The sequence below is a fragment of the Marmota monax genome, unplaced genomic scaffold (assembly GCF_021218885.2).
Source record: "Marmota monax isolate L192 unplaced genomic scaffold, Marmota_monax_Labrador192_F-V1.1 WCK01_AAM20220418_F8-fsc00078, whole genome shotgun sequence".
Lineage (NCBI taxonomy): Eukaryota > Metazoa > Chordata > Mammalia > Rodentia > Sciuridae > Marmota > Marmota monax.
Window position 1 is genome coordinate 1289346 of NW_026694865.1, and position 14165 is coordinate 1303510.

At 37.5% G+C, this 14165-nt stretch overlaps 1 protein-coding gene across 3 annotated transcripts in view; it reads left to right on the forward strand.

The window, feature by feature from the left end:
* Uaca (uveal autoantigen with coiled-coil domains and ankyrin repeats) overlaps window positions 1-5041 on the forward strand; it is a 103513-nt gene extending 98472 nt beyond the window's left edge. For all 3 annotated transcript variants that reach the window (XM_046426545.2, XM_046426546.2, XM_058573335.1), the window contains exons 18-19: window positions 1886-1951; window positions 4845-5041. In XM_046426545.2, coding sequence (XP_046282501.1) covers window positions 1886-1951; window positions 4845-4916 — 138 coding nt within the window. In that variant the 3' untranslated portion in view covers window positions 4917-5041. The remainder of the gene's footprint in view (window positions 1-1885; window positions 1952-4844) is intronic.
* The last annotated feature ends 9124 nt before the right edge of the window (window positions 5042-14165 follow it).

Genomic DNA, 14165 nt, shown 5'->3' on the forward strand with positions numbered 1-14165 from the left:
CTTCTATCCTTCCGAACAAAAATAGGAATTCCTATGCTTTTATGCTTTATAACTTTAAGGAAGGTATCTGGATTTAGAAGTCCTTAAAGATGGGAGCTCTGGTGTTAGTCCTGCAACTCAAAAGTGAGTGGCATGGAACATTCCCTTTAATCTTTGGCTTCCACATCCATAAAATAGGATGAGAAGCCCCTTTTTAAATTTTTTTTTTTTTTTTTTTTTTTTTGAGACAGGGTCTCACTAAGTTGTCTGGGGCTTTGCTCAGTTGCTGAGGCTGGCTTTGAACTTGTGATTCTCCTGCCTCATTGCATCCAGCTTGTTCACATTTTTAATTGAGCTAGTACACATTGAATGCAAAGTAAAGCATGACCTAGTCAAATGCAAATTGTTGCCAATGTTTTCCTATTCTGTAGGATTTGGTTATGAATTGGTTTTGAATAGAAAGAAGATATTGCTCATAATTTAGATCTGAAATGTCCCCCAGAGGCACATGTGTTAAAAACAGTCCCCAGCTCCATGCTTTTGGGAGATGGTGAAGACTTTAATAGGTGAGGCCTAGTGGGAGGTCTTCCAGTTATCAGGAGTGTGTCCTTGAAGGGGATACTGGGACCCCCAGCCTGTCCCTTCCTCTCTGTCCTGCTATGAGGTGAAGAGTTTGTTCCCCCGTGCATGCCCTACTATAATGTGTATGCCTCACAATAGGGCCTCAAGCAGTGGGGTCTTCAACCTCTAAATGAGAAATGTCAGATACAGAATTAGGAATGTAATACCAGATTCTGAAGGACAGGGTTCTGTCTTCATCTATTTGTGTTGCTATAACTGTAAATAACAGACTGGATAATGTCTAATGAACAGTAATTTATATGGTCTGTGGTTTTGGAAGTTGGGAAGTCCGAGGTCAAGAGGCTGCTGCAGATGAGGGCCTTCTTGTTGTGTAAAAGCGGGGCAGAAGGCATCATGTGTGGGTGAAACGCATTCTTCATCAGGACCCCACTCTAGTAATCCAACTCTGTGATAGTGACATTAGTCCATGAATGAGGGTAGAGTCCTCATGATCTAATCACCTCTGAGAATTCCCCACTCTTCACACTGTTGCATTAAGAATTAAGTTTCTAACAGAAATTTTGGGGGACACATTCAAAGCATCCTTGTTTCCCAGGAAGGAATAATTACTGGTGGAGTGGGAGCCTGTTTCAAGAAGAGAGTATTTGGCCTGAACTTAGAAAATAGATGGTGTTTGGTAGGCATAAGGAAAATAGAGGGTCTTCTAGGAAAAGGAAATAGGGTGAAGAGCCATGGAGAAGGAGTGTAAGGTGGCATGGCCCAGCACAATTGAATAAACAGACAAACAAAAAAACGCCTTGCCTGAATCTTGAGGCTAATATATGAAGCCAAATTGTGGAGGACTTTAAGAACCAAGCTGATGAGTCACTTATAAATAAAGAAGTGCCACTCAGAGTGTTTAAACTAAAAGGAGGTGAGGTAAGAGCTACCTCAGTCTTGGAAGCATGGTAGGGAACCCAGGTTGGTGACAGGGAGATAAAATGAAAACTTTGCCAATAATGCAAAGCACAAGTTGATAAGTGTCTGGCAAGTTCATGCAGTATATGTAAACCAAGACAGTAAATTCATGTTACCTAGGATAAGTGGTATTGCTTTCATGATGAGTATTCTCGCACATTCATTAGAGAAGTTTATCTTCTTTCACGTTATGGAATTCAGTGTCTGGTAGGTCCCAGGTGGTTTGTTCTAAGAAGAGTAGCAGAAGTCCTTTGATAGGTTGCTATTTTATAGCATCAGGCCCGAGGAGAGCATTGTCACAAGCCTCCACATGTTTGGAAATGTAAATGCTGATATTCTGATATGTCCCATCTTTCCATATTTCTAGGATGCCGACAGACAGCACCAAGAAGTAATTGCAATTTATCGGACACACCTCCTTAGTGCTGCACAGGTGAAAAACTATTGCTCTGTTAGAAAGGGTATTGTTTGAGAGAAAATTAGCTTTTATTTTCAAGTAAATTCATGTAAAAGTAATTGATGTTTAAAGTAGCTGTGTCCCATATGCTTATTTAAAAATAATTGTGTTTCTTTTAATCATGGCTTGCATATCTCCCAGAAAAATTTACAAAGCTATATGGCAACACAACAACTTAAATTTAGTGTTGTCTCCATCTGCTTGTCACTCATTTTTTAGACAGTTTGGCAATATATGATGGCAGAGCACATTAATAGTGTTGCTAGCTGGAGATAAAGCCTTGACATCCACACGTGGCTGTCAGCTGAAAGAGGAGAGTGGAAAGGGCTTCATATGTTTCTTGGTAGCTTAGGAGTATTTCTTTGAAATGTAGAGAATACTAGAGAAGTATGAAGAGGACAAAGAGGGCATGCGTAGAATAGTGATAAGTAAAGAAAACTTGGTCTATTAAGAGATTATCATATTTATTGAGCCTTAAATTTATTGAAGCATAAGCTTACAAATTTTCTTCTTTAGGGGTATATTGAGAACACTGTTTCTTTTTAGATCATATCAAGGAAATACTTAGCATATTAAAATATATTCTTAATGCTCTGTATGAGCAACATCTCCAAAACTGCACGAGCAGCATCTCTAAAATTCTCAGAATAGATTTCTCAGGAAGATGTGTGTACTACAAGAGACAAATGTTAGAGTGACAAGTGAGATACTAGGAATTATTTGGATTTGAAGGGTGTTAGGGCACACTGTTAAAATTTTTTAAAAAGGGGGGGGGAATGAGTGTTGAGAAGAAATTTCAAATGAAGACCACTTTTAAAAAGAGAACTAGATAAAATAATAAAAAGAGAAGTCCTTTATAATATCAAATTCCTAAAATCAAAAGTCCTACTGTTTCTGTAGGTGGAAGGGGAGTCGCTGAAAAAGAATGAAGGGTCTAATAAAAAAAGGCATCCATACTGCCATCTTTTGAGTAGATGGAGGATAACCTGAGATTTCAAAGTTTATTGTAGTTATTAGAAAAAACTGTATGTGGACACCTGAATGGGAAGTTTGGAGGGGAATGGTAGAAGAGCATAGAAAATCTGTGTTAGAGAGGATGTGAAGCACACTGGTATTGGCCACAGGAGGAGGAGCTTGCTCTCACTGAAAGATGCAACAAACTAACAAGCCTTTCCACTTAGTATAATCTACATTTCTGAAATTTGAGATTATTTTCTACTGAGTCCTAATGAAACATAACAAAAGCAATTGGCATTTGAAATAGTCTTGCCTTCTGGCATCATAAAGTTAACTAAGAATTCAGTTTAGTCAACTGTGGCTAATGTTTGAAATTTAAGCATCCTGCTGTTATAAAAACAGATTTCAGAAGCAAAACTTTATATTAATAGAAGTGTTGTGCTGAAACCTATTCAAGTATTTCAACAAGGAAAAAAGAAAAAAAGAAGTAGAGGATTGTTGAAAGCCCACCATATTGACTCATTTAATGAAGTCTCTTTCTACTTTTTTAAATCTCTCCTCCCCTCCCTCCTTCTCTCCCTGATTCTTTCTCTTCCTTTTCTTTCTTTCTTCTTTCTCCTTTTCTTTTCTTTAGTACTGGGATTGAACCCTGGGTTCTCTATCACTTTGTTACAATCTCAGCTTTTTTTTTTCTCCCTCTTTATTTTATTTTTTGAGACAGGGTGTGTTATTTGATCCTTCTGCCTCAGCTTCTAATAGCTGCAATTACAGGCATGTACTAGCACACCTGGATAAAGTGTTTCTTTTAAAATACAAATCACATCAGGCATACACCTGTAATTCCAGCTACTTGGGAGGCTAAAGCAGGAGGATCTCAAGTTCTGGACCAGCTTCCAGAATAACCCAGAAAGACCCTGTCTCAAAAAGCATTGGGGATGTAGCTCAGTGGTAAAGCACTCCTAGGTTCAATCCCCAGTACCTCCCACCTGCGCTCTCACCCCACCCCCCCAAAAAGGTCACTGTGCATGTACAATGATGGTCAATCTACTCAGTAACAGGGGAGATACAAATGAACAAAGGGCATTGTTTTTTTTTTTTTATCTGTGGGATTGGTACATATTAAAAGATGACAACCCATAGTGTTGGCCATAGTGTGAGGGAAATAGGCATTTATATCCTGTATGGATGGAAGTATAAATTGTTATAATCTCCATAAGAGGGAACTTTTGTAGTACTTCACAAAATTAAAATATGAATCAGCTCTTCAACCCAGCAATTTCTTCTCTAGATATTTGTCTGTAAAGGTTGGAAATACATTTAAAGTATTTTCATCTTTAGGGAAATAGGTAAAGAAATTTAATACAAAGAGAAATTATACAAATATTGATTAAGTAGCTCTAGTGAGAGATGTCTGTGACACTAAGTAAAAAAGCAAGTTGTAAAGTGATATTTATTTTCTGATCACATTTCATATGAAAACATAATGTGAGTATTATTTCCCCTCAATTATTTAGAAAATTATTTAGGAAAAAAAAATCCTCAGTAGTGGCAGCAGCAGCAACAACAATAACACAAGTATGTAGTTGACTTTGTTCATTTGGACCTTAAGCTACCAACCATTTAAAGCCATTATTAAAAAAGAGTGAGAAGCTTGTCCATTTGTTTTCTGTAATAGATGTTAAAATCAACTAGTGCATACTACTTATTGACTTTTTTTTAATTTTCACAATAGAGCTGTTCTTTCTTTTCCATTACTTCCTGTAGCCTATCACAGTGGTGAGGGTTAGCATGGTTTAGCATGGTGGTGAGGTTTAGCATGTGGTCAGTCACAACCTCTTGGGCCCTGCGATAAAGGCTTTGACTTTCGATATCTGTGTAAACAATGATGACATGAAATGTTTCTTTTTCTCAGGGTCACATGGATGAAGATGTTCAGGCAGCCTTACTACAGATCATTCAGATGCGGCAGGGGCTTGTGTGCTAGCATTAGTACCGAGCAGCCCCAGTCTGACTTCTCCTCCTGGTGCTGAGCATTCTGTGTGCAACTCTTACTCTTCTGGGCCTGACTCTGCTACTGGAATTAAAATAAAATATATTTTGTTCCATTAATAGGGTTTTTTTTTTAGATGAGTATGTTACTGAGTTTTTCAATATCAAGTTCAATCTTATATTCTATATATGTTTATTTTACAGTTTGCAAACCACATAACACTTTGCCTTGCACTAACTACGTACCTTTGAGCTACTTAAAATATGAGCCATCAGAGTGGTTCCATATGAAGAGGGGTTAGGCAGGAATATTTGTTTAAAGATTTATTTAAGAGAAAGTAATTTGTTTGGTGACTACTTTTAAGTGTATCAAAAAGATCTTTTAGTTGATCCTGAGCCTCATGTAGTTTTAAGGCAAGCATAGTAACTTGGCTGGCCAAGTTCTGTCTTTATTGAGATAACTTAATGAGAGACTTTAACTTCTTTTGGAGGTACAGTATTTTTCTTATGCTAATAATTTTTATGCCTTTTAAAGTAAATTTCTTTTCATAAATGTTTTGTAGTGCTAAGTTACATTTAGATTAAACATAGGGGTAAAATATTTCAGGAATTTATAATAAAGTTCCTACATAATCTTTACAATGATGTCTTAATTTTTTTTTTTAACCTGTGGTGACTTTTGTTACCACAGTATTTGGAGAAAAATTATATGCTAGATTTTAAAGTGTCAAAAAATTTATAGACTTTTTTTGAGCAGTTACTTTGACATTTGCTGCTGTATTATATCAAGCACTCATTATACATGCATCCTCCAGATGTTTCATACTTATAGGAAAATTATATTAATGACATTAATAATGTGAAATACAAAATTAGTATTAGATAATTGATTTTCAAAGACATTTTAAGTTAGACAAAAGTGCAGTAACACAGTAAACTTTATAGAGAGCAAGAAAATAATGAAATAGGACATGTTTATAGTAAATGATATAACTGTTTTTATTGATTACATCTCATTAAGGAAAGTTTATATGTTATTTTTATTAATATTTTATTTACCATTCAGACCAAAAATTTAGCAAATAGCTGAACAAAGTGATCATTTTGGCTGACTTTTCTTTAATTGCAAAATGTGCCTTAGCAAAGTCTTTCACTACCCTGAACCAGACATGTTTGTCCCATCTCTGCATAATGGGGAAAAAAGACCATCAGAATAGCTTCTCAAACCAAAGAATAAGCCACTGTATTTCTTCAGTATAGAAACAATGGTGAAAAATCAGAATTGGATTTATTTTTAATTCTCTAGGTAGACACATAGTTTACATAAGCAATATCTGATTTCTTTAATTATATACATTGTTGTCTTTTATCCTGGGTTCTGTTTAGTGACTTTTAGGTCACCATTGAAGCTCAACAGTGGAGCAAAGTTCTAGACTGAATACTTGAATTCAGTGTTGTATTTTTCTTAATAAGGCGGGAAGGGAACTTTCTGTGTATTTTATTTTGTCTTCAACCATCAATAAAATATTTTCTGTAGAGTATTGTTTTGAACCCACTCCTTATAAATATTTGGAACTAGTTCATTTCCAATCTTTGAATATTTGGAGTAGAAAATGAGGTCAAAATTCAGAATGGTAATCATTTTCAGTTAACTGTCTAGAATCCTTTTAAGCTAATCCTGTTGTCTCACCTTTTGATATGAAAGGCAGAGATTGCATTTACAACACTGATAACTAAAGCCTTTTATTTAGTAAACAAGTAGGACATAGATAATGGATAGTGCTAATCTCTCTGCCATTCAGTGTTCAGAAAGACTGTGAGAACTGAATTTAGGGCCACATTCAGAGAATTATTGTCTACAATGTTGCAGGTGCCCTCTAGGATAATGACTGAATTCCTGCTGCAGTGCAATCTTTTATCCTTTAATCCTTAGTTTTTCTTATCGCTCTTATCAGTCCTGCTTCATCAGAAAAGCTAATTCCCTTTGACTGAGGGTCAGTGTTTTGATTAAAATTAAATATTCATGCAATAAACACTTTAAATTATAGTGACTTGATCACTAGCTATACCTGCATTGTTCTAAAATTTAGTTTAGTCTGTTATGGTTTGAATCTTAAATGTTCCATAAAGGCCCATGTGCTAAAGGCTTGGCTACCAGCCTGTGGTGCTATTGGGAAGTGATGGGACTCTTGGGGGAGGGGGTGACTACTGGAAGGAAGTTAGATCACTGGGGCATGCCCTGGAAAGAGAGACTGGGATTCTGGTCTCTCTCCCTTTTCCCTTCTCCCTCCTCTAAGCTTTCTGACTACTATCAGGTAAGCAGTTTCCTCTGTGGCCCTGCTTCTGCTATGGTGTACTACCTCACCACAGGCTGGAAAGCAACAGGACCAAGCAACCATAGACTGAAACTATGAGCCCAAATAAACATTTCCTATTTTTAAAGTTGGTTATGTCAGACATTTTCCCATAGCAACAAAAAGCTAACAGTCTTTCTTATGGCTTGCTTTTTATTTAAAACCTTTTCTCTTGACCCTAACCAAATTTTATACAGTTTATTTATTTTTGTTTTTCTAAATGCATTGGCTCGTTGCTGCTTTAAAAATCTTGTGGCTTTTGAACAAAATCATTTCTCCCCAAGTGTTTACCAGCTTTTCTCTAACAAGAACCTTACCTGCCTGAATGGCTCCTGTTCTTTAGCTTGCTTTTTTCAAAGTTGGAAAGGGAAGAGTTTCAAATTAACTTTTGGGGTTCATGATGCTGTATCAGTACCCGCTTACATGTATGCCAAATTTGACTCAACAGTTGTGAGCTTCTCTTGACTTTTGCTTCACCTGATGGAAAAAAAAAAAAAAACAAAACTACTTATTGCCTCCTTACTTTCCTCATCCAGAATTCTGCAACCTTGTGGTGATTTTTTTTCTTTATGTATGTTCACCAAAGTAATGGAATGGCAGTACTCTTACAGCAAGATCTGGCTTGGAGAGGAATTGCCTGTGATGAACATGTAAAATACAGCAGCATATGGTTGGCAGAGAAGAAAAGAATCTAGATCTTACTTCAGCCCCCTAAATATCATAAGTTAATTTGGTGGGGGGGGGGGGACAACAGATGAATAAGACAGAGTTTGCACCAAAAAATATATTGTACACTAAATAGAAAATGGAATGTAGAATAGTCATTTCAACTCCCATTTCATTCAGTGATGTCCCCAGCTAAGCTGGATCTGATACTTCCTGGTTGGAAATTCAACTCTTTTCCATGTTTTGAGACAACCTTGCAGATCAGTGTCTCTAGGTACATATTAACCTGCTTTTTAGCATGGTTTTTGGTTTTACTACCTGTATTGACCTTTGGCTCAAGTGAGTCATGATTGTACAGATTTTTTTTTTTTTTTTAAATCAAGCTGCAGAGATGACATTCCAACAAGACTCCCTGGGCAGTGGGAGTGCTGGTGTTTAGCATAATTGGGTATGTGGCATCACTGTTCTGTTAGAGGGCATTTTCATTATTTATGCCTGCATGAACAAACATTGGGATGAATGAATTAAACCAAAAGGGGAAGGTAACAAAAATGTCATATGTAAATGAGAAAGAGCCAGGACTTGTGAGGTTTACTGTCACATGTGTGTATGTATATATGTTTATATGTGTGTGTGTACTCAGTGAAATAATGGGAGACATCAATAAAAACAATGCCCCTTATAATTGTTATCTGCCATCAAATTGTTGTACTTAATAGAACTGATTTTTATTTTATATTTTAAGCAGGTTTGCAATTTTTTTTTCCTTGATAGCAGTCCTGGGAATATTCTGAATTCTGTAAAGAGTTTAGAGAGGTTATTGCCTTCTTAATAATTTAGAGCTTCTATTGCTCTGCCAACTCAGAAGATTAACATTTAATAGAAAAAAATTATATATCTATAATTCAGTCACAGCTATTAGATCAGATGGATTTTACATTAAGTGAAAAAGATGTTGAGCATTTAAGGACCATTAAGCTACAGGACTCTTTTATTAGGTTTTAAGGCCTCTAAGCCAGGGTCCTGCTGCGAAGAGTATTTATTTTACATATACAGAACACATTAAGGATGGGAAAAGGCCACACATTTTAAAAGAAAATAGACCATGAAAAAGTGTGATTTTCCACATTGTGAACAGCTACCATACAGATTCAGTCTTATTTTATAATAATTAGTTTTATGCATCATTAAGTAGCTTTCTTAGAGGCTTGGAGAATAGGATGAAGGCCACTTTAAAAAAGGAACCTGCAAGAAATTGAAGTAGCTCTATCTCCTCTGTTGGTATTGCACTTTGAGAAACCAAATTTCAGGTTGTTTCCAGGATCCTCAAGGTTGCTATATATTGTCAAAAAAAATCTAAGTGTGAGAGCATCTTCTCTGGAAATGCCTTCTCCTTCTCTCCTACCCAGAGAGGAGAAGCTGAGTTCACATTTTGTAGTGATGCCTCAGGGATCAAGGGCAGGCTGGACCCTCAGGGGTCTGACCCTGAGAAGAACCCCTGGCCTATGGGGAGAATGTCCACTCCATCCTTTGATGGGCTTGAAGTACTTTGCATGTTGGAGCTACAACATGACTAGCAATATCTTAATATAAACTTTTTTTCACTACCTATACCATGTCCTGCCCCATTCCCACCCCCAAAACTAGGAGAAGTTTAATGTGAGAGAATAATGGCAAGTAGACTGAGTAGGGTGTGGGAACGGAGTTAGTGTAATTTGTAACTTTTCCCTACAATGTCCAAACAAATTTTGTGATTTTCTTTCTTGCTATTCTAGGCTTTTTTTAATTGCTTCTGACTGAAGTGGCACCTTATGGGCTGCTTAGAAATTTTCTTCAGGATTTAAAAATGAAGCCGATTCATATTCAGAGTCTTCTTGCTAAAAATCTGTTAAACCAAAATAAAAATGACTACTACTTAAATTTTCCCCCTCTTTGTTGCTGCTGCAAACATAGTCTCAATACAATGAGTTGCAAGATCTTATTTATGCACAATTAAAAGTCATTCTTCTTTGGACAAATGGAGAGATGAACTATGTCAGGACTACCAGTACAAGACCTAATGATTAAAGTATATCTGCCACAATCAAATAAATTCGAGCCATTCTCTTAAGCTTGGAGGCTTTTTTTTTTTTTAAGTGAATTGTTCCAGTTGGCCTTAATCCCTAAGCAGTGTAGCTCCTTTAAAACTATCTTTATTCATTCACACCAATTGACACTTAAAAAAAAAAAAATTCCCCCAGCTCCGTTCATGCAAGTCTAAATATATCTGTTAGAGTCAAATGTGTTTAAGAGGATTTATAATCTGATTATCCAAAATACTATTTATTGTCAATATTTGTGGTGTACCATAGCCAATCTTGTTATTATAATGTACGTAGCCATTTAACCGCAGCAGGGCCCCAAGTATATCACAGCAATCGGGATAACCTGAAGGAGGGCTTTTCTCCAACTCCATGCTGCCACTCTGGCAGGGCTTGTGTGGTTATGAGCATCAGAAAGAATTCCTTAATAAGCTCTTGCTCTCCTTCCAGGCCCTTTTGGGCAATCTCACCCTTCTAAGTAGAGAGCAGTTACCAGGACAACAGAGAATTTGAGGAAGATTTAATTGTGATTTGATGTCTAACCAGAGTAAAGAGCTAGTGCCTTTAATTTACATTCTAGTTTCCCAAGGAAATGTCAATGTGCATATTTATGATTTTTGCTCTACCTCATCACAAAAAGGAGTTTATGGTGGCTCATTTACTTTTCTTAATATGAAGGAGAAAAGGGGATTGTAAATACTAAAAGGGTAGGAAAAGCAAGCTTTGGATCCCAGAAAACAGGTTCTTAAACATGTTTCCTTTTCTGGAGCTGACCTTAGTTTGACTCTGAACTGGCTGGTAATAATGATCACACATGCCTGAGGCAACAGTATCCCTTTGGAAGAGCACAGTGGTTCCTGCTTTCTGAAACTGGCAAGTGGTTCCCCTGTGGGTCCAGCCCATCACTTGGGATGCTTCTCAAACTGAAGAGTGCCCTCCCTTGGCACATCTGCTTGGCACATCCCACCTGGCACATCTTCTAAAGTATTTCCATTGGACTTGATAGTCAGAATGCTGTTTTTTAATTTGGAGTAATTTATATCCTATGAGATAATTGAACCAGAGGAGGAGGAGTCTATATTTTGTATCCATTTAGGTCCATGAGGAAAAACTCATTTTTTTCTTGTATTATTATTATTATTATTATTATTATTATTAGATACCAGAGATTGAATTCAGGGGCACTCAACCTCTGAGCCACACCTTCAGCCCTTTTTAATATTTTTTATCTATAGAAAGAGTCTCACTGAGTTGGTTAGAGTCTTGCTTTTGCTGAGAGGCTGGCTTTGAACCTGCCATCTTCCTACCTCAGCCTCCCGAACTACAGGGATTACAAATCTTGGCTTATTCTTGGTCCACAAATGTTTCAAATAAATTTCTAAAGTAGACAGCTTTCCCTGATATCTTCCTTCCTGCTCTTTTTCCTCTACCTGTGTCCTGCCCTTTTAGGTTTCCTAGGTGCTTACCGATTCTTCAGTTGGCCAAACTTGGCTTGACTGGCTAAGGAAATCTTCTAGGCCCATCTGTGTACTTCTTTGTAAAATCCAGTTTTAGCAAAGTACCCTGTCAAGTCGGTTTGTCAACCACCTTTGAAGCCAGGTTTAAAGATAGGTAGGTAGTGTAGTTAGGTAAATCAGGCCTAATATCGAGTCTAATAAAGAAAACAGAGTCAATCTAAGCCCAGAAAACCAGAACAGCACCTGGGAGACTGAAAAGTTATGTTTCCAAGGCCAGGCTGTCCCAAAGAACTGTTGATGAAGCAGCTCCCAGCAAGACAGGGAGATGCTAATCAAATCACCCTAGGCCTTTCCTGCCCAGATCACTCCTCCCTGCCCCATCAGCCCACCTGTCTTCCACATTTGGCCTTCCCACCTGCATCCCCCACCACATGCAGGGTAGAGGGAGATGAGCAAAATAAAGGACAAAAATGTAGAAGAACAAAAGAAGACCTTAGATATAAAAGGGAGAAGACCTCCCCTTCCCAGGGATTCTGCCTTTCGGGTCCCCTTCTTCCTGCGGGTGGTGGGGGTGGGGGTCTTTTCTGCTATCCTTTAATACAGCCTTTCAATTTCTACTCCACACTTGCCTGGGCCTGCTTCTTTGGTGTTATACTTCAGCATTCAGGGAAGCAAGGACTCATCATGGTAATCGGTGGTATCACCCTCATCCCTCACCTTGCCATGATATCTGATCAGGATCTTTATCAGACCTCTTAGATGAGGTCTGATCACCTGATCACCCTGATTTGTCTTTAACAAGAATCCTCCTCACTCCTGATGCTTCCTCTTAGTAATTTTCAATCCACTGACCTCTATCTGCTCCTTGGCTATAAATTGCTACTTGCCTATGCTCTGTTACCAGAGAAACCTTGTATCTCTTTCCTACTGTGAGACCCCAATTCAGTGGTCCTTATACCTGTCATCCCAAATACATTATCACCTACCTGCTTAGAACAGCTAGAATCAGTTTCTGTTGCTTAGAATTAATTAAGTATCTTCAATTTAGAAAGTTTTAGAAATACAGATAGGACAAAGAAAAAATAATTTGCCCTAAACCTGTAGATAACAACTGTTAATGCTTTGGTGTTCTCTTTTCCAGTAAATTATATGCATCCATCAGTTTCAAGAGAGCCCATCCTGTGAAGGAATAAAGGGCAGGAGCTTTAGGCCACTTCCTGCTTTGTTCAGGGAACCCAATGAATAGGATTCCAATCCTTCTTTTAAAAGCCTGGGGCTGAGTACTTAGTTGAATTTGACAACATAGACAAAAGAGAAGGATGAAAAAGTTGAATTTTACCTCTGAAGCTAATTTAAGAACCACTTACAAAAGGGTGCTCTTTGTCACATAGGTTGAACACTCCCCCCCCCACCACACCAATTTTGCCATTTGTCCTTTAACTTTGTTTCTTCTCTCATTCAGAAGTTTAAAATGTGTGCATAATTAACAGTTGTCAGTTTTGTATGGTTTCCGGCATCTGTGTCAGAACTTTAACATTTTATCTAGTACTTGTACTATTGAAACAAATAATCCATTTGGAATTTGCTTTATGATATGATGTGATATATAGATTTAGTTCATTTATTGTCCAAATTGCTATTTGGGTTTTCTGGTTAACTAGACAATTTTTGATTTTCAATTAAATAATCTATGCACTGATTTGTAATGCCACCTTGAGCATAGAGTTCCTATAAATATTTGGGATTATTTTTCATGCTTTCTTATTTTCCAGTGGTCTGTCTTTTCTTTCTACTTCAAAACCTATCATCTTTCCTCAAGTTTCAAATATATCTGAAATTGCTTTTTTTAAAAAATAAAAGGCAATCTTGATAAATAAGGGGAGATTGGGGGATAGTGTCCATTGGGGATTGCCATATGGAAAACTATTTATTTTATGTGGGCAGGACTCTGGTATATAAACAATGGTATTAAGGAAACTTACTTTGAGAATTCATAAGATCTTCTAGTATTTCAAGATCATCAGTAATATCACAAAACTGATGGTCATTATACTGCAGATGTGCCAATGTGCTCATGCACGGAGCCTGAGCAGAATACCAGATAGTAAAATAGAGTTGACAGTATTTTCTTCCTGAATACTGGGAGAGAAATGAGTGCTAGAGCCCTTGGAGCCAGATGACAGGCCCATCCGTTTTCTAGGTGGGTCACCCTATCCACATTAAACTGATGAATGGACTTTGTGAGTTAGAACTATTATAGAAAAATACTTAAGACAATGATAAATAGTCAGTCAGTAATTCACAGAGCCATTTCCCACAAGACCCAAACTATACTTTCTATCCTGCTAGGCTCCAAATAGCTTTCTGGCAGGAGAGTCAAAGGGATACACCAAGGTAGGATTTTTATAGCACACCAAAAATATGTCAGCTTATGCTCAGGTCTTAGAAGAATAATCTAAAAGTGTCCCACGTTGGCAAGATCAGTTGCATTTGGAGGAAATTCTGCCAGTGAAAGTCAGAGCATGGACCCATGCATGAGGGGGCTAAGGTATTTGTACTGCAGTGCTTCTCCACTGTTCCCCAGTAAGTCACACTGGGCCAACATCCCAACATCATCATCCTAACAGCCTTGAGATCTCCTGCCTCCTTGCTTGTCCATCTTATTCCCACCATTTGAAATGTTCTC